This window comes from Mustela nivalis (assembly GCF_964662115.1).
Source record: "Mustela nivalis genome assembly, chromosome: 14".
Taxonomy (NCBI): domain Eukaryota; kingdom Metazoa; phylum Chordata; class Mammalia; order Carnivora; family Mustelidae; genus Mustela; species Mustela nivalis.
Window position 1 is genome coordinate 18,922,427 of NC_139033.1, and position 20,365 is coordinate 18,942,791.

General features: G+C 62.5%; 1 protein-coding gene across 3 annotated transcripts in view; it reads right to left on the minus strand.

Moving 5' to 3' along the window:
- The window catches only part of GALNT9 (polypeptide N-acetylgalactosaminyltransferase 9), a 69,262-nt gene that overhangs the window by 22,567 nt on the left and 26,330 nt on the right, over positions 1-20,365 (minus strand). For all 3 annotated transcript variants that reach the window (XM_082699016.1, XM_082699018.1, XM_082699017.1), the window contains 4 exons: positions 11,831-11,997; positions 10,420-10,594; positions 6,544-6,741; positions 662-779 (listed from right to left, as the gene is read on the minus strand). In XM_082699016.1, coding sequence (XP_082555142.1) covers positions 662-779; positions 6,544-6,741; positions 10,420-10,594; positions 11,831-11,997 — 658 coding nt within the window. The remainder of the gene's footprint in view (positions 1-661; positions 780-6,543; positions 6,742-10,419; positions 10,595-11,830; positions 11,998-20,365) is intronic.

A 20,365-nucleotide genomic window follows, 5' to 3' on the forward strand; every position in this document is an offset into this window, starting at 1 on the left:
TCCCTGGGGGCTAGGTTGGACCTCAGCTTCGGGCACCCAAGAGAGAAGAGCTCTGCCACCCCAGAGACCCTGATTTGCAACCAAGATTCTTCCAGAACTTTCTATTAGTTCTCCCCAGGTGAGGAAGTTTAAAACCAGGAGGGGGCCCCTGGGGTGCCAGGAAGAGGGTGGGAGGGGTGGGGGCCAGGGCCCATAGATCTCGGCTGGTGGCCTCCCTCGGAGGTGCCCCTGGCCATGCAGCCCCATGCTCTCCCCCGTGGGGCCCCAGGGGCCCAGTCCTGCCTGGAGCCTTTGCACGAGCTGCCTCCACGCCCACCGGGAGCAGCCATGGGGCCTCTAGTGCCCACGACCCACACCGGCACCCCTGCCTTCCACGTCCAGCTGAGATGAACCCAGACCCCGTGCACGGCAGGGGGGACAGCTCGAGGGCCGTGGTCCCATGGCGGACACTCGGTTCCCTGAGCCGAAGGAGCAGCTTGGAATGTTTCCAACCTCCCCGCAGCGCCGTGAGCGCCCGAGAGCGAGTGGCGTTTGCAGTGGAGCAAACACAGCACGGTGTCCCACGCAGTGTGGCTCCTCACGCCGACTCCACGGGCTGCCCCTAACCGGTCTGCACGCCCGTTCCCCGGACAGGTCGGGGGCCCCGTGCGGCACCACTTACCCTCATGCCCAGCTCGATGTTCTCGCCGCCGTACACCTCCATGCCCGGGTCCAGCAGCCCGATGTCCGCGAAGTACTCCCGGTCCACCACGAACGAGCAGCCGATCATGGCGGGGGTCCTGGCGGGGACAGGGACCGCTGTGAGCGGTGACAGGCATGCGGCCCCGAGCCCCGATCTGCTGCGGTGCTGGACATGGACCAGGCCAGCAGCTGGACAGCCCGGGACTCAGGATAGCGGCTTCTCACTTCCCAGACCCAGGCGGGCCCCCCTTGGGGTCATGCTTGTCCCCTTCAGAGCCCAGGAACGCTCCCAGCACAGGCCAAGTCCGAAGGCTAAGTGAAGAGCATCAGTGGACGATGAAAACCAGCACTCGACTCGGGCAAGGTAGCGGAGGGGATTTTACAGACACTAGTTTACTGAGCGAGTTGTTTGACTGTCCGGAACATCATTTCCCAAGCCCGAGTCACTTGCTTTCCTCCTTCATTATTTTGTCCGTTCTCTATGCCAGAACTCAGGGCAGCACTGGGCCGTGGCATAGGTTGTGCACTGCTCCGTGCTAAGGCACCTCACTGATATCAGGCTCTTTCTGAATGACACACCTTGAAGTTGTAGAATGCACAACCCGTGCAGCTGTAGACCACAGACTGCCATCTGTTCTATTATTTCTATAATTATCCACACCCACACATTTAAAAACTGTCAATCTTGCCTCGTCTGCAGAAATTCTATCTGTGGAATCAAGCATCTCTGTGCTACTTACATTCTCTCTAGTATGCCTCACAAATCTACCGGGGTTATGGGTCCCGAGGAAGTGGTCTTACAGAGCACCGTGAGTAGAGCGGGCACGGTGAGCCAGCATCACCGGGTCTGCTATCACGCAGTCATTCGCTCTTCATTCAATCACTAACGGAGGGAACAGTGAGCAAGTCCCAGGCAGTAAGGATAAAAAGAGAGTGCACAGTCTAGATGGCGCAAGGAAGCAGGACCTCTAGGCTTTGATGAAAGGTTTTTGCCTCAAAACACAGACGAGGCCCATCAGCTTGTAGGCTGAGGGGCTGGTGTCTTCCAGGCCCTGTCAGGAGGCAGCAAAGGCCTTCCGGTGTCTGCAAAGGCCCTGGGGCCGCTCCAGAGCCAAGCTGCTCCCTCCTCTTGCTGCTGCTCCTGCAGAGACGTCCCTCCTCACTAAAAACAACAGGGAAGCAGGGTCTCCATCACAACTCAGAGAAGCTTTTCTGCTCAGCGAGTGGCAAGTCGGAAGTAAACGCCCATCAGTTTAACAGAGGTGTTAAAAAACAATTATCCTTTTATTTGTGCGAGGAGTCGATTTGCTTTGTCACTAGATTTTGGTCACAAATCTAACGGTAACGAAATTTTAATGCTGTTTTTGACTTTTTTTTTTTAATTATATATATATGTATACATATATATATATATATTTTAAGATTTTATTTATTTATTTTACAGAGAGAGAGAGACCACAAGTAGGCAGAGAGGCAGGCAGAGGTGGGGGGAGCATGTTCCCCGCTGAGCAGGGAGCCCGATGCGGGGCTCGATCCCAGGACCCCGGGATCCTGACCTGAGCCGAAGGCAGAGGCTTTAACCCACTGAGTCCCCCAGGCGCCCCCACTGCTTTTGACTTAATAGCAAGGGTTTGCCGGGTGAAGTTACAATGCACCGACGTATCAACAGACACTTCTCTCGTTTTCTTCACGGCAACGAAAATCTCCGTATGGGCTCTAGTGAATTAGAGTGCCCGATTCCCTGCCGAGTCTGTCGTAGCTGGTAATGATTTTTTTATTATTGCTCAGAATTCCAAAATAAACAGAAAATAAACGCACGAGGTGACGGGAGTGGAACCAGCGGCCGCGGAGTTTGCTGGCGTGAGGAGATCGTGCGGTGATCACAGAACACAGCAAGCCTCGGGCTGCTTTGGCTGAGGGGTTTCTGGGTCCCGGAGGAGATGTCGTCCGGGGGCACCCTTACCTTGGGCTGTCGCGTGACACGCACGGCCCACAGCTGGGGCCCCACTGAGGCTCCTGCCTCGTAACAGACACACAGACATGCACAGACGTGCAGACACACGCTCCCAAGCCACGGGACTCGGGAGCCCTATGCGGGGGTGCTGATGGAACGAAGACCCCCAAACGTGCCCTTTGGCCTCCGGGAGACCAACAGGGGTCGGGGTGAGCCCGCTCAGGCGTCGAGAGGCCACATGCTCAGCGAGCGAGCACGGGGACGGCACCCAAGGTAACGCACGCATGCGGGCACATGGAGCACGAGGGCCCCGCCTGCGCGCGTTCCACGCGGGTGTGTGCAGGAACCGGTGTGCATGGGACCGGCCCTCTCGGGAAAGTCTAAAGCAACCGCTGCAAGGCCAGAAGCAGCCCATGTGCCCCGAGAGGTGTCGAGAGCAGGGGGGGCCCGGGGGGCTCTGAGCCCATGGGCCGTGTGGTCTTCCCGGCGCTTGGCTCCTTCGCCCACACCCCGCGGGCCAGACGCCGCCTCCCTCCAACCGCCCCGCCCGCCAACACCGACTGTAGAAGGTTCTGGAGCCTGGGAGCCTCGACGAGGACTGCTGTCGCCCACCCCACCATGGGCGTCTGTCTTGGGCACTAAGCTGGCGTGGTCTGCGGAAAGCGGCAGCACGGAGGAGGTCAGCTTGGAGGCCGTCCGCCTGGATGCTGCCATGAACTCGGGGGACGGAACCAGCCACCCAGCCTGCGGCAGCAGGGGCCGCCAGCGCCCTGCACGCACCTCTCAGAAGACAAGTGAGAAAGTCAGAGGGTAAACAGTCACTGTTCTTCCACGGGGCTTGGAGAAGCGTCCCGTGTGGGCCCGGGAGTGCATCTGTGTCTGTGCACGGATGTGTGTCTGCACACGTGTGCGTGTGGTGTGTGTGCAAGTGTGTCTGTGTGTGCAAGCAACTTTACGTACGTGTGTGGTTGGTGCGTGCAGCTGTGAGTGTGTCTATCAGTGTGCAGGGTATGTGTGTGCGTGTGAGATTCGCCCTCGCCCCGCACACACCTGGCTGTGGGAGGGGCCCGACAGCCGAACCCAGAGGGCTCCTTCCTGCGGGCCTGTCCTGGGCCCCTGGGCCTGCGGGAAGCCAGTTCATGCCCACAGGGCCCTCACCGTCCCCCGCATGCATAGGTGGAACTCTGCCCTGGTCCTGGGGACGGGAGCTCCAGCCCTGGCCACGGGCTCACGGCCACGGGACGCACGCGGGTTCCTGCACGCGGCCCCACGAGCCGCGCCCTGGGACGTGAGGCGGCAGCCGGGCTGACGCGCTTCCCCCACGTCCACTCTCCCTCCTCCTTGAGCTTCAAGTACAATGAACAGCAAGAAAATTTCCTCCAGTAAATCTTCACACGCCTGCCTCTCGGGCCTGGCTCTGACGGGCAGACGCGTCCTCAGGAAGGCCAGCGGCTCTTCCCATCAGTGACGTCGGCGGCAGGGACAGTTCTCAGACCGCTTTCCAGAAGAGACCGCATGGACCCGCATTCACCCTCCGCTGGGCTCGGGGAAGCGATCCGTCCAGTCGGGGTGGGTCGTACGACCTCCAAGAGATCCTTCTGCTGGGAGCCAGGCACAGCCGGGCTCTGCCCCGTGGGCAGCGGTAGGAAGCCGGGTCCGGGTGGGGGGTCCGAGGGGATCCTCTCGGTGAGGACAGGGTGGGGGCAAAGGGCTTCAAAGCTGCTCCGCGGCCTGGCTCAGCCGAGGGCTCAGTACTGCAGCGTGCCTCCAGCCGCGCGAGAACTGGGGGAACAGCCCAGGGACCCACTATCCCCACCACCATGGTCCTGAGCAAAGCCCCCGTTCCCCGACATCTGCGGGGAGTCCCGCGGGACACGGGGTCTCCAGGAATTAAGTGCAGCTCCAAGCTGGCGTGCAGCGCCCTGAAAGCCGGTCGCGCCTCTCCTGCGCCCCTCGCCGGCCCAGCCCGACCGTCCCGAGTCTCACCCCTGTTGTTACATGGACGACGGTTGGTCCCTTCGGCTCCACGACGGGCGCTGGCAGCCGGGCCCAGGCCGCTCAGCCTCCCGTTCACACCTGCTGGACGTGTGTGGCGTTTCCAAGACTGGGAACGGTGCGGCACGGGGAGTGTCCACGGGGGTCTCTGCGTGGACACAGGCTTCCCGAGCTTCCAGGCCGACAGCCGCGGGGACGGCGCACCAAGCGGGACGTGGCTGCACCTTTAGGAGAAACCGCCAAACCCGTCTTCCGAGGCGGTGTTGCCAGTCCTGCCTTGGGGCTCGTGGGGGAGCTCAGCAGCGCCCAGCGCGTCCCTCCCACGGCCCCGGGCACCTCCCTGCGGTCCCTCCTGGCGGAGGCCGGCGTCTCCGTGACCTGCGGGCCTCTCCGTCTCCTTTGGCAGCGCGTCTGTCTAAAGGCTTCGCCCGTGTTTGATTTGGAGTTTTGGCCCCGGGGTTTTCAGAAGCTCTCAGGTAGGGCCACTGACGAGGGGAGTTTGAGATAAGACCCCGTCTGGCCAGAAAATCCTGCTTCCCGGGCGGCTCGGGGCGTCCAGAGTTTGCCAAAAATTTCAGGTGCTTCCCCTCGGGCTGTCTTCACTGAGTCCTGCGACGGGAAACACTGGGCCCCGGTTTTGTGGACGAGGCATCGAGTGCATCTTGAATGAAGAAAAATTCCTTTCAAACCGCTGCTCCTTGCTCCGAGCGAGCCTGGGGGCCCGCTGGCCCGCCTCTGGGCACGGGTGGCCCTGTGTCCTGCGTCCCCTGCAGAGGCCCCAGCGCCCCAGTTCCTGCTCCTGCGGCTCTCGGGAGCACCGTGGCTGTCTCTGCGGACGCGGCCGCTGGGACAGGGCCAGGCCCCGGGGGGCTGCTCTCCAGGTCCTGGGAATTACTGCTCCGGGCAGCTCTCTGTGTCGACAACACTATTTTCCTCAAAATCCACCAGATGCTGGGTTCTGGCGGAGCTGTTCATCCCCAGGGTCCGCGGAACTCACAGTGGGTTGTCCCGGCGGCTCTCGGCCCGCAGCGCCTGCTGCTTGGAAGCCCCGGCAAGGCCCTCCTGGGGGAGAGGCTTTCAAAGGCCTCGGTGGCTGCCCGGCACAGTGGGCCGTTTCGGCAGGGTTTGGGCAGGGACATGCCAGTTTGAACAGAGTGGGGGGCGGGTGCCTCCCAGCCCCGTAAGTCTCGAGCCCCTGTGGGGGGCCCCCGGAGGTCAGCGGGTGACAGGCACCCCCAGGACCGAGTTAGAGAGCCTGGATTCCCAGGGCTCCGGCAATGGGGGAGGGGCTGCCGAGGGCAGAGCGAGCTGCGGATGGACACGGCTGAACAGGAGGCAGCGGCTCTGGGGCGACGGGGCACTGGGGGCTGCAGCCGTTGGAGGCCGGAGCCTGCTCAGACGCGGCCCCGCTCAGCTCCGGCCCGTGGCCGCCTTGTCAGAGTGCGGGCCGCCCACCTCCCGAAAAGTGTGGGATCTGTGTATTCTCAACATGGAAAACTCTCTGTTTTCATGTTTAGGAATCGATTTAAATAAAGACACGCGTCTGAGGACAGCTGTGGGGTCCCTGTCTGCAGCCCTGCTGGCCTGCCGCCCGCGCCTGCTGCCCGCGCTCCGTGCCTGGCTCTCCTGGTGTCTCTGCCCGGCTCCCTCTCTCCCTCCGTCTGGGTCTCTTTCACTGGTTCCTCCTTTCTGCCCCTCGCCTCTGTCTCCCTCCTGTTCCCGCCCACCCCCACGCCCACAGCAGCCCCCTGCGCCCCCCACCACCGCGCCCCCGCGGCAGCCCCCGCACACCCCCCCCATGGCAGTTCCCCTCCTGGTCCCGGCTCCGGCCCCCCTGCCCCCTCCCCCAGCAGCCCCTGTGGCCCCCACGAGTCCCAGCTCCTGCCCCCCCACCGCCCCCCCCATGGGCTCACCTGATGGGTGCGGCCTCGTCGCCGCGGTCCAGCCAGTCCTGGGGCGGGATGATGTACATGCACCAGAGGCCCCAGTTGTAGCCGTGGGCCGCGCTGGCGTACTGCTGCACCTCAAACGTGTCGTACTTGATGTTGTCGATGGCCGGCAGGACGATGCGCCGCCGGTCCTCCTGGATGCGAGCGAGCGCCGGCTCCGCCCTGCAGGGAGGCGTGTGCCTGTGCGGGGGGCCATGGCGCCGGGACCCCCAGCTTGCACCTGAAGACGGGTCCGCCACCCACAGGCAGGGGGACGTGGTCAGGCCCGCCCGCTAAACAGACGGCAGCCCGCTGCGGGGCAAGGGCGTCGGCCCTGGGAGCCCAGGGGCGTCTGGCCGCAGACCTGCCTTGCCTGGGGCCTTGACCTCACCTTCCTGCCCTGACCCCACCAACACCTGTCTGACCCCAAGGACATGAAGGCCACCAGGGCTCCGGTCCGTGACACCCCCTGAAAGGCAGCCCGCAGACTCTGCCACTGGCCTGGTTCACGGCTCCAGATCCTGCTCCCTGATCCTTCTGCTCTGCTCCTGTGAGAGGTATACGCACAAGCCCTAATCTAAGGACCGATTATGTGCCACACCCTCTAACAAACTGGAATATATCCATGCCTCCGAGAGCTTATGGTCTGTTGCAAGGATGAGACAGGCTATTGGCCACTGTTGTGCAGTGTGCAACCGACACAACAGTACACAGTGGTCCTGAGAGGGTAGGGGGCAGACATCAACATATAAGGGAAGGTACAAGAAGGTGACAGGTATTGTGTAGGAAAGAGAACAAGGTAAGGCTGACTTGGGGGTTACAGTTTAAAATAGGGAGTCAGTGTAGGTTGCCCTGGGCTAGGAGCGGGAGGGGCGTGATGGGTGTCGGAGGGATGGGTGAGGGCACGGGCAGCACTAAGGCCCTGGGATGTGAGCCTGGAATGGAGAAGCGGGGCAGCATATGCAGTAAAGCCAGAGAGCAGAGGGACCCGAGGACCTGGGCTCTTGGGTGACCTCTCTGGCCAGCAGCGTGAGTTGCAGACTGTGGGGAGTCCCTGGGGAAGCAGGGACTTGGACGAGCCGCTTCTCCAGCAAGGACAAGCACGAGACAGCGCCAGAAGCCGGGGCTCTGAGCTGGAGTTCAGCTGTGGCCATGGGCGGCCCGCTGCCTGGGGACCGGGGCAGGAGCTGCAGGGAGGGCTGGAAGGCCCAGGGCGCCAGCCCCAGGTGCGGCCGCTTGTGGGGACAGGTCCTCTGGTCCCACCTGGCGACACCGGCCACACGGCCTGTCCTCTTTCCCATCCTGCTGAGCGACAGCCTGGTACTTACCTGCCTTCCAGCTTTGCGACGAGGATTAATTAATTACTGTTAGCAAAGCGCCCAGAGATGAAGAACCCTCTGCAAATGCCACATCTGCTAACAAGGCAGCGTCTTTGTGGAGGCCACTCTGGGGGGGGGGGCACTATTTGCAGACGGATAACTGGGTTTTCGGTTGTGAAAATTAAAGTTACACTGATTTAAATTGCATTTGAAGTGACTGACTTGGAGCTCTCCCAGCTGGCTTCCAAATGCCCAAGGGAGCTCATGATATGGTAGAGGGAGGAACAGCTACCAAGTATGGTTGTGCAGTGTGCAACCTACACAACCCCGTGGAGTGACCCTGGCGGGGGCAGGCAGTGGTCCGTAATGAACGATAGAAGGTGATACACATTGTGGGAGAAGAAGGGCTGTCTCACGAGGGCAGCAGAGCGGAGAGAAAAAGGGCCCTCGGAGGGGAGGTCAAGCAGAAGAAACTCGCATCTCTGCCAAACGTGCGGGAACAGAACCAGCCCTGGTGACAAAAGCATGGTCCTGGGGCAGCTGAGACGCTACAGGAGAGCAGAAGGAGAAGCCTCCACTGGCCTAGGAGATGCCAAGCCCCTGCTGGGGCCATCGGCAGCTGGCGGGAAACCACGACCTTGGAGACCCCGGGACGCCAGACCCTCGCAGACCAGCTGGGGACACAGAGCCATGCACAGCACCAGTCCAGCCCAGCCGCGCAGACTCAGACTGCACCCAGCCTACGGGTCCCCAGTCAGCACGGCCACCACCGACCCCTCGTGTCTTGCGGCCGGTATCCCGGGGAATGTCGTAGGTCAGGCTTCGCAGTGTTTGAAAATACGCGTGGGGAGATTTGATACATAAATCGTGTGTTTTAGTTTCTACCGAAATAGGGCAAGCCGCCGCCGTGGGCCAACTTCTCCCTGCCGCTCAGCGGGTGGGCACCACGGGCAGCCTCTGTTCGCTGCTGCCCCTGCAGGACCCCCACCGAAGGTTTAACCTCGATCACATCACCCTAAATCCAACAACAGGACCTTCTTGAGAAGCAGAAGAGGAAAGTCATGGACACACGAGGAGAAGCCGTAGGAGGACAGAGGCCATGGGGCTGCGGCCACAGCCCAAGGACACCATGGACCCTGGAGGCTGCAGGAGACGAGGAAGGACCCCTCCTCCCCAGGCGCCTTGGCTGACCCCTGTGTCCCCTCAGTGGACTTCCGGCCCCAGAATGGAGAGTTTCTGTTGTTCAAAGCCTCCTGGCTTCTGTGGCCCGGACCCCAGGACACCGAGACGCATGGTCAAACCTCCCTCTGCCCGTGGGCCACTCCTGTGGGTACATCCTGTGTCCAAAGTGTCCCCTGGGCTCCCAGGCCACCTCAAACCAGGCCGGCCCCTGGGGGCTGGTCTGCCATCCCAGGGAAGTTCTGATCTGACCCCGAGGCCTGGAGCCAGACGCCCGCGGGGGGCTCCTGGACGGCACTCACACAGTCTTGGCAGCAGCCCCCACCCCGGGCACACGTCAGCATCCCACCTGATCAGGGGAGACGGGCGCGCCTCCCCCGCTCGCCCCCCGCCGCCCCTGCCTGTGCCGTGCTGACGTGTCGTGCTGACACGCTGGACATCGCACCGTGACTGTTCCCTGCCTAGGGTGTCCCCGCGGGATCGCAGCCCCCGCCCCCTCCCCCAGCCACGATAAAGCCCTCTCTCGTCTGCCCAGGGCACCCCCACATGCCGTCATCAGAGAGGCTAAGGGACCCGCTTGCTGTTGTCCAGAAAACTCCGAAGCACGTTCAGCTATTTGCTCAAGATGTCCTCAGACACCTGCCCTGCGGACACCAGCACACCCCCTGCCTGGGGACAGTGGGGTCTGGACAGAGGCAGCAGGAGCTGCCCTGGGTCTGACACCCCCGGGCCCGGGCCTCCCCCTGGACTGGGGATGACACGCTAGGCTGCAAACACTGTTTTTAAGGCTGCTGCAGAGCTGCACCAGGCTTCCGGGTGACCCATGCTGCAGACCCGAGGCCCCACAGACCTGCGCTTCTGGCCACCCCTCAGGGGCTGCTGGGGCTGCTGGCCGGGAGGCCTCACGGAGCACCAGGCCGGCAGAGCAAGCACGAGCCCAGGGAGAGCGCCCCAGCCTCCATGCCGGGGTGCGGGGTCACACCTGCTCCTGACCCCCCGTGCAGCCCCGCCGCTCCCTGGCCACGTGCCCCTGCAGGTGTCTGTTAGAGGCCCGCTTCCCACCTGCATGGTGCACAAGAGGGCTCCCCAGGACAAGAAACTGCTTCCAACTGGTGCTCGGGGCTTGGGCTGCTGACAGGGCGCCGGGTCCCCACGGGCGGCGCAAGCACACAGCTGTGTGTGCCCGTGCTCTCTGTGCGCGGTGACACGCCAGGTGCATGGCGTCCTGCCATTGGCGCCTCACGAGCGGCTTTCGGCCCGGGAGCTGGACCTGGGTGCCCCGGCCCCCAGGCTCCTGTTCTGCCGGCCCCCCAGGGAGTGCCCTCAGCCAGCCCCCGGCCCTGCCCCCACACCCCGCTCTCACCAGCCCGTGCCGAACTCCACGTGGGCATCAAAGAAGCCCACCACGGGGGCCGTGGCCGCCTTCCAGCCCTGCAGCCGCGCCCGGATCAGGCCTTCCCGACGGCTGTTGCGCACGATCTTCACCAGGCCCGGGTACCGCCTGTTGACGTACTGGTCCAGGCTGGCCTTGAGCTCCGCTGCAGGGGACACAGAATCGCCTCAGCAACCCACGCCCCGGGAGGGCCCCGAGGTCGCCCCGGGTCAGCGTGGGCAGGCCCATCATCCACGGCCGAAGGGCACCCGCGGCGGCCGGATGTGCTTCGGGGGCCGGGGATACCGTGGGGCTCGCCCTCCCGTGCAGGCACAATAGGCAAAAACCAGCAAATGGACTGATTGGACTGAGGCGCGTGTCACGGGGACAGGCGCCCCCGGGCGCTGGGTGCCTCCCCAACGAAGAGGAAGGAAGGCCTCGCACGGACCGTGGGCGAGGACACAGGTCGGCCCACACTGGGCGGTGTTCAGCCGTGACGCCCGCTACTACACTCATGCGCCCTGAGGACGGACGCTGTGGGACCCCAGGTCCCCGAGGCCCCAACAGGCACTTCCTCCGGAGAGATGGCCGAACCTGGCTCCTTTCACAAGGTCAGCTTGGGGCCCCGCAGTGTAGACAAGGAGCCGGCCCTGGGTTGGACGCAGCACCTCCTGCCCTTGGAGGGCTCCAAAGGTGTCCCCCAAATTTCTTCCACTTCCCTCCCTCCAGAGGTGCAGAGGAGAGCCTGCGTGATGAGCCCATGGGACCTCAGTCTCGGGGCCACCCATGGTGGGTTCAGACTCCTGGCTCAGTCAGTGCCCAGGCGTCTCTGGACCCCCGGCAGGAGCTTTGAGCCCTCTGCGCCTGGCGGGCATGGGATGCTTACGGGGTCCCCGCTGTGCGTGCCGGCCCAGCTCCCCCACCAGCAGACCCTCACTGGAGCCCACCCCGCCCCACAGGCAAGAGGCAGGAGGTATGATCAGCAGATAGGGAACTCAGCCTGCCTGGGCTCTTCTGGGCAACCTCTGTAGGGCACGAATAGAGCCCCCACTTTAAGGTCAGCCACAGCCTCAGCACGGGATGAGTTTCAGCGTAGGGTGTTTGTGGATGTAAGGGGTTAAGGATCTTGAGGAGAAATCCTCCTGGACTTCCGGTGGGCCTCGTCCAGTGACAGGTGTCGGTACAAGAGGAGACACACAGGCGGAGGCTGCGTGAAGAGGAGGCAGAGGGGGAGGGACGCAGCTCCAGCCGGGGCACGAGGGACACCAGCCATCCCCAGAGCCAGGAGAGGCGGGGAGGACTCGGTCCTGGAGCCCGTGGGGTGTACAGCCCGGCCCACCCTGACTCCAGGCTTCCGGCCCCCAGCTCCAGGCTGCTTGCGCTGTTGGGGTCCCCCACGCACCGCTGTCGCTGTTGTCGTCCACCAGGATGACCTCCTTGAGGAGCCGTGAGGGCGTGCGGTTCACCACACTGTGCACGGAGCGCAGGATGACGGAGAGGGCCTCGTTGACAAAGATGAAGACCACAGAGATCTGGGGTAGGTCAGTGGCATGGGTCATCTGTCTGCACCTGCGGGAGACACAGTCTGTGGTCAGTGGTCAGCGTGGGGTGTGCCTGCTCAGCCGCTCCTCAATCTGATACCGAATGGAAGAGCAACAAGGCCGTGGGGGAAGCCCCAGACTCAGTGATGACGTCCGTCCGAAGCCACAGGCTCCAGTGCTCTGAGTCTCAGCCCGCTGTGTCCAGGCTGAAAGTCAGGGAATGGCAGTCATGTCAGGTCGTGGCCCAGTGGTGGGCGGGGCGCAGCCCTGAGCCCAATGCCATCGACACCGGTTCCAACTGCAGGGGGTGTGCAGTGGGGGGTTGTGGGAGCAGTGTCCACAGTGGACCCTGTACCTTGAGTGTGGTGCGGAAAGTGGAACCCGGGTAGCTGGCGATGGGCTGAGCAGGGCCTGGCCAACGTCAGTGGAGGGTCACTGAAGTGGACATGAAATCTGCAGGGACGGCCTCGTCATCGGGGCTGAAGGTAACAGCCCCGGCCAAACCTAAGGACTGAGGAGCACAAGTGGGGGAACGTGTGGTTTTCCCAGGGGTCTTGATACAGGGGCTGGGTGCGGGGCGAGGGACATCTGGCTCCTCAATCTGATTAAATGATACACATTTGCTAAGGGGCCTACAGAAGGCAATGGGCTGTTGGGGGTAATAACGTGGTGGAATGAATTCACCAGGAGCCAAGGGAGACAGACAGGAACTAACTTAGCAAATGGTCAAAAATAACGTGATGGAAAAAAGAGGAAACAAGAGCAAAGGAAACAGATACACGTGGAGGAGCCCAGTCATGTCCACTTGCTGCCACAATAAATGTAAACGCACCAAATCTCTCCTTAAGATGGCAGAGGCCACTCAGCTGGACACAGGCGCTCGCACACTCACTCATGCACATTCTCACACTGACTGCATTGACACAAGTTCTCACACCGACTCACACATTCACATACTCACACGTTCTTATACCTACTCACACTCACACGTGTTCTTACACTGACACATACGCTTTCAAAGGACTCCTACTACATTCTCACACGCTCACACACGCTCTCACACTGACTCACACACCCTCACACTGACTCACACTCACAACGCTCTCACATTGACTCATGCTCACACATATTCTCACGCTAACTTACATACACACGTTTTCACATTGACACACACACATTCTCACACGTTTTCACATTGACTCACACTCACATTCGTTCTCACACTGACTCATACTCACACACAACCCTGCTCAAAAGGGCCACCTTCCCTCCTAGGGAGTGGGTACAGCCAGGGTTTGAACCTGAGCCAGCAGCTGTGCCCAAGGCCAGGGGGCACCCTAGCTCCGGCAGGAGAGCACCGGTGACCCCTCCTAGCCCACAGCACACTAGCATCTCTGCGCTTACCACAGCACACAGACAAGAACAGTGGACATGGCAGCATGACTTTGCAGAGGAAGGGGCAGAGGCAGTGACCACACAGGGTCATGGGTGGGGACCCTGAGGCTATCTCTAGACCAGGCAGCCAGGGAGGAGACTTGAGTAGCTGGGCAGTGAGGTGAGCCCTGGCCTGCTCAGCTTGGCTGCAGAACAAACACCACAGACAGGGCGGCCTAAGCCACACATGTGTGCTCACGGTCTGGAGTCCAGATCCAGGGCAGTGGATCCCGAGGCTTCCCCTCAGCAGGCAGACGCCGTCTTCCCACCTTCCCACCTTCCCACTGTGTCTCAGCGGCTGTGCCCTGTGTGTGTCTGCACCCTGCTCTGCTCTCCATGGGGACTCAGCCATAGGGGACAGGCCCACCTGGGAGACCCCACTTCACCTGTCAGCTCTGTAAGGCCCTGCCTCCACACGGTCCATCCAGAGGTGCTGGGGGTCAGGGCTCCCAGGTATGAACTTGAGGGACACAGTTAGCCAGTAACGGACCCCACCAGGAGGAACCAACATGTGGGGGGGGGACAGGGAGGTACCAGCAAGTGGGGTGCACTGGGTGCGCTGGCGAGGCGGGCTGTGGAGGGCAGCGAGCCCCTGCCCCAGGGGACACTCAGTGCCCCTTTCCGCCCTCCACACTGTGCACACACGCACCGCCGGCCTCCCCCGCAGCTCTGGCCACGAGTCCCAGGACTGATTACGGCGTGGCATCGGAGGAGGCAGCAGCAGGACACGGGGGCCCCTGCGAGGGGGCTGTTCTCACGACCTTCCACGGGGTGTAGACGCTCCTGCCGGCCACCTGCACTTCACCCTGGGGTCATGGAAGCCGCTCACCTTAGAACACGCCGCCCTCACTGGATGGAAAATGCTGTCTGCGCAGGCTCACGCCCCTGGGGGTTCCTGACACAGACACTCCGGGGAGAGCACAAGACCCCCGGAAATGCAGGGCCATAGAACCTTCCAGATACACTCTCCATCCTCTGCTCCGCGGGTACATCAGGCAGGAAGAAGGCAAGTGCTGCGGGGGAGTCACTGGCTGGCCTCCGGGAGAAGTCCAGGCTGAGACTTTGGCCCAGGGGCTCAGAGGACATGGGCAGGACCACGGGCTCTTCTCGCTCCACAGCTTCGTGGGGCAGAGAGATGCTCTGGGGAGCACAGTCCGGTTCCCAGCACAGGTGGGAAAGCCCCCCTGACTCCTTGGCTCTGATTGGGCGGCACGCGCTGCCTTGGACCATCACCGTGGCGGAGGAGACAGGACGCTCTGATTGGCTTACATTTGGATTGTCACTTCTTGAGTCCCAACCATATGGAACTCACAGGAGAGGCAGGACCCAGGCTGGGAGTCCGCAGGGAGCTCACGTCGGGGCACCCCTCCCCGGGCCCGGATGACATGCCCCGAGTGTCTAACTGACACAGCAGGGTGGTGTTCCCCGCTCAGCTCTCCACCGCCTGGACACACGTCTCCCTGGGGTAGGTCAGTTCCCGGAATCACGCAAGCCCAGTCTATTCCACGCATTTAGTGCTGAGAGTCTGGATTCCGTGCTGGGCCCTCTGTGCCGTGGCGGCCCCCGGATAACCTCTCTGCCTTTCCGTCTCTGCCTTAGAAGTCACGGCCAGGAAGGAATTCTTCACACGAAGTGATGTTCCTTCTTGAGGTGTTTCTCACTTAGTTCCTCCAACAAGAAGGAGTCTAGAAAATCCACAGGGTCATGTCTCTTATGAGACCTGGTGCTGTCCAGACAGCCTTTGTAAGAACAGCGTGACCGTGGTCACGATGATTGCAAAGCACGGGACAGATTACCTTGGAGCTTGGCAAACAGACACATGTAATCTCGAAGTGACAGAGTAAGCGGACGCCGGTGCCATGGCAGGAAGCAGGAAGGGGGGAAAGGTCCTGCCCTCCCTGCCCGGCACACGCTCCCCAAGTCCACATACGTCCCACTGACCACGGCTTCGCCCAGCCACGTCTGGGGTTCCGTTAAGGAGGAAGAAAGGGAGAGAAGATGGGCGGGGTGCCTGGGGCCAAAGGGCTGCGGCCACTGGCCAGGACGCGGCCCCTGTGGGAACGGCGGGCTCCGTGCAGGGCAGCGCCAGCCTTAGCCCCACACAGCGCGGGAATGTCAGCGCGGCTCGGGGCTCCTTCCCACCTCCACACTGGGGGGCCGGGGTGCTCCCCACATGAGCCCCACTCACAGCACAGAGCCCTAGGGATGCTGGGGTCCGTGGCATCTCACTCATCAACGAGGGTCTCCTGCCCTCGCCAGCCCCTCCCCGTGCTTGCCTGCCCCTTACAGCACCCCCTCCGGGCAGTCCAGGCTGAGTCCCCGTCACATAGCAGAGATGCTGGCCCCCCGAGGACCACAGATAGGACACCGTGGGCCTGACCGCTGTCCTGTCCAGGGGCTTGAGCGGGCAGTGGGGAGCGGGCGCACAGACAGTCTGCTTTGGGCACCCCGGTCCACAGCCACGCAGTTCCACGGGCCGATCTCTGCAGGCATCGTACGGATGAGTGTGGCTGTCCGCCTGCTGTGGGACGCTTAAATTAGCGCTTCTGAGAGCACGGGCCTTTCCCGGGCACACCTGCTGGGCAGGGAGAGGCCATCCTTGCCCGTGGCATTCATCTGCCCTGACCAGTCACCCCACCGGGAGCGTGTGTACTTCTAAGTTGCTGGAATTAGAAACGGCACAATGCATATGGTCCATTTTGTCCCAGTGCAATACTGCACTAAAATAGCCTCTTTGGGGAGCCTCCTACACTGTTGGTGGGAATGCAAGCTGGGGAAACCACTCTGGAAAACAGCATGGAGGTTCCTCAAAAAGTTGAAAATAGAACTGCCCTATGACCCAGCAATCGCCCTACTGGGTATTTACCCTAAAGATACAAACGTAGTGATCCGAAGGGGCACATGCACCCGAATGTTTATAGCAGCAATGTCCACAATAGCCAAACTATGGAAAGAACCTAGATGTCCATCAACAGATGAACGGATAAAGAAGATGTGGTGTAGATACACAATGGAATACTATGCAGCCATCAAAACAAATGAAATCTTACCATTTGCAACAATGTGGATGGAACTAGAGGGTATTAGGCTGAGTGAAATACGTCAGAGAAAGACAATTATCATATGATCTCCGTGATAGGAGGAATCTGAGAGGCAGGGCTGGGGGGCATGAGGGACAGGGAGGGACAAACTGCAACAAGATGGAACCGGGAGGGAGACAAACCATGAGACTCTTATCTCGGGAAACAAACTGAGGGTTGCCGGAGGGGCGGGGGCGGCTGGTGATGGACACTGGGGACAGTGCGTGGTAGGGTGAGTGCTGTGCGTTGTGTAAGCCTGACGACTGGCAGCCCTGTGCCCCTGAAGCAGATAACACCTCGTATGTTAATAAGTTAGAAAAACAAACCCTCTTCTACTCATAATGCGATCCTTATCCCGTTAGAGAAAGTTTGTGCTCGACCCAGGCAGACGGGAAGGGCTGCTATAAGGCAAGGCTGGTGCCTAACAAAAAGAGGAGAACCAGGCCCCGCAGAAGGCAGCTTTCCTCCTAGCCTGCCTGGGTCACCTCCCTTCGGCCTCCCCAGGGGACAGGCCATGGGTGCTGGGGCTTAGTGCGGCCCTGCATCACCGGAGGTGGCGGCCCTCCCATCCGGCTCCCTCTGCTGCCGGGCTGCGGCCGCCCTCGGGACTGCGCGGCACAGGGACCCAGCCCCTGCAGTCCACCCTCCCCACGGTGGCCATCGTGGCCCCCCGAGACCCCTGCCCTGTCTCTCCCTCCACCCGAAGCCAGTTTGAGATGATCTTCTGCCACGTGGGATGAAGGGGTCCTGACCCGGCGCCGGCCCTGGAGCGCACATCCCCAGGTCGCTGTGCGGCGGCAGGGCTCTGCCTGGACGTGCGGTGAGCTTCTCCCTCAGCAGACGGGACAGCCGGGACCACCAGATGCTCACGGCCACGCATCTGACTGCCGCCTCGTCTCACAGAGGTTCTGTCCACGGGAGCTGGGGTTCCCTCGGCAACAGGGCTGTGTCCTGACCCTGCCCTCTGCCAGGACAGGCAGTCCCAGCTTGGGGCAGCAGCTCTGTGGGTGCAGGGAGAGGGCCACCCACCAACTTGTCCACTGAATTCTCAGCCAGGCCCCAGGATCTGAGAGGCCAGAGTGAGTGGACCAAATAGCACAAGCTCCTGAGAGAAGCAGACTAGCACCCCTGCCTCTCACAGCTCGCAGGCAGATGGGCAGACGGCCCAGGGCACACGAGGCAAGGTCTGTAGAGCTTTCCGGGAGAGGGTCCTCTGTTCTTAGGACACACAAGATGCAGACACGTAATTCTCTAGCCCCTTGGGAGGGTGTGAGAATGTGACACTGGGAGCTGCAGCAGCCACATTGTGACCATGAGGATGGGTGTGGCAGAGCAGAGAACTGGGGAGAGCCGGGGCCCTGACGCAGTCAGCCGCTGCAGTCAGGGTCCAGAGGCGTTCAACTGGCAGCTGGTTACAGGAGGTCAGGAACCCCTTCCTTGTGTAGCCACTTCTAGTTGCGGTGTGGGATTTTCATGTGACATTATTGTCACCCACAGAGAACATGCACTCTCTCTGTGGGACCCCAGTCCTCCCTGGGGTGTCATCTAGCCCATGCACCTCAAACACTGTGATGCGCGCTCTCAAATAGGGGCGGTGGCCACCGTGCTTCCCAGAGGCCACAGCAGCAGGCCGCACCCCTGCATGCCTCAGCCGGGACCCTTCCACGGCAGCTGGGACCCTTCCACGGCAGCCAGCTCCCACCCACAGAGCGTGGTGAGGTGAAGCCACATGTCTCTGGGCAGAGTCACGGAGAGCAGGATCCTCTGTTTCCGGGGCCCTGAGGCACCACAGAGGCAACCCAACCGCCATACAGGGGTTCCCCGGTGGACAGCTGGGGTCGGCATCCACGCGTGCGACCACCCCGGGACGACACCAGCCCTGTCTCTGCCCCGCCACGGAGCTCCCAGCCATGGAGGCCTCTGACATCACAGCCCCAGCTGAGTCCAGAAGGTCCCCACGCGACCCATCTGATTCCCGCCTCCGCATCTGTGACACCCGGTGTCCATGCAGCTGCGGCGTGGGGCAGGGCTCAGCAGGCAGGCGCTGGCACACCGTGGGGGCTTCCTGCAGGTGCGCCGGGGGCCGCACGTGCGGCAGGTGCCGGCTGGCCGGGCCGCTGAGCTTGGTGCACGGCGACGCCGGCGCGGGCTCCGCGTCCCCCACCCACAGCCGGAGCCGCAGGCAATCCTCAACCGCAGGGACAGCTCTGAGAGGATTTATAAACCCACAGAGGAGCAGGGCTGGTTACGAGGCCCTGAAGAGCCTCTTCCAAGGTCTCGGTTAGAGCGCGTGGCAGGCACGTCCCTGCTGGCCTCTCAGGAAACAGGGCCACGGCAGTGACACTAATGGAAATTTATGGGGACGCCCTTTGTGCCGCTGGAGGAATGAGCGCAGGACAGAGAGGCAGCACCCCTCCCGGGGGAGCGGCGGGCTTCGCCTGCCGACAGTGGGACACACATCTATCTCCCGTCAGGGGCGCCGGCCCTGGGGGCTGCGCCTTCCGGAGCCATGACAGATGTTTCTGGGAACGGCTGCCAGCGGGTTCTCAGAAGCATGTCACCCGGGGAGCGCTTCCGCCTCCCTGAGGACGCCTTCCTGGGGCTGGCCCCTGCCCGCTCTGGGGGCCTCGCTCCCACCCTCACAGGAGCGTGCACACAAACACGGAGATCTTGGCAGGCAAGGCCACACCTCTGGGAGGCCTTCCCGCTGGCCAGGCGGCAGAGGGGGCCGAGGCAGGCAGGATCCGGGGGGCCAAGAGCAGAACGGCCCCCCGCGAGCAGCGTGGGGCAGACCCGCGCGGCCAGCCTCCCGCGTCCACCTGTCTGTCCTGGTAGCTGGCTGCGAGACCTCCCAGAAACACGGGGCTGCACGCCCAGCCACGCACACATGCACTTGCTGGCTCATGCATGGCGCACACGTACACACAACCACACACGCACACAGCATCTCACCTAGAGACCCGGGGACACGCCGCAGACATAGACGGCCGCGGAAGGACATCAATGGCTCGTACTTTCTCGTGTGCAGAGTTAAGGGGGCACACATACTGCGAAGCCACTGGCGTGTCCCCTGACCCAGATGTGCAGGCAAAGCAGCCGCAGCTGACCTGTCCCCACCCGTCCTCAGAGAGACAAGGCCACGGCCAAGAGGCAGCCTGCATCCCCAGCTGGAGGGCCCAGACTCACGGCACCACAGGCTCACCGACACACAGGCTGGTGCTCCATCCTCGGACCCCAGGAAGGCCTGTGGAGCCCAGCAGACCCACACACAAACCCCACGTGTCAGAACCAGGGCATGGGACCAAGCGGGACAGTCGCAGGGGCTGCGGGGTCACTGCCTCATGTGCTGACGGGCTGGGCAACCATCCATGCACCCTGGACACCTCCATGCACCCTGTGGGGGGAGCAGGCTGCGGGGGTGCCCAAGGCTGCCACGAATCCCTGGGCCATCGGTGCGGCCCGTGCCCTCCAGCCCCTCCAGGTTCGCCCTCAGACATCCCTGGGGTCACAGACCCACCGTGGGCCAGGGTCCGGCTCAGTATGGAGGACTTCTGTTGGCCATCAGCCCCCGCGGCCCCATGGGGCCTCTAAGGGTGGACGCAGCCCTCACCCTGACAAGCTCCAGAGCTTGGGGTGAAGTGGGCCCTGCCCTCGTCCCAACAGATCCCCAGCTGCGAGGGAGCCCAGGACAGGCGGCCTCCCCTCTCCCCATCTGGCTGCAGCGGGCTCCAGCCGCCCCCTGCCCAGCCTCGCTCGGGACCCCTGCCCTCCCCACAGGCACTTCCCTCCTAGGCACAGACCCCAGTCTCCGGGGGGGCAGAAGGGAAGCCTGTCACCTGCCTTAACTGACCACCTGCCCACTCAGGACACCCCGGGGCTGCA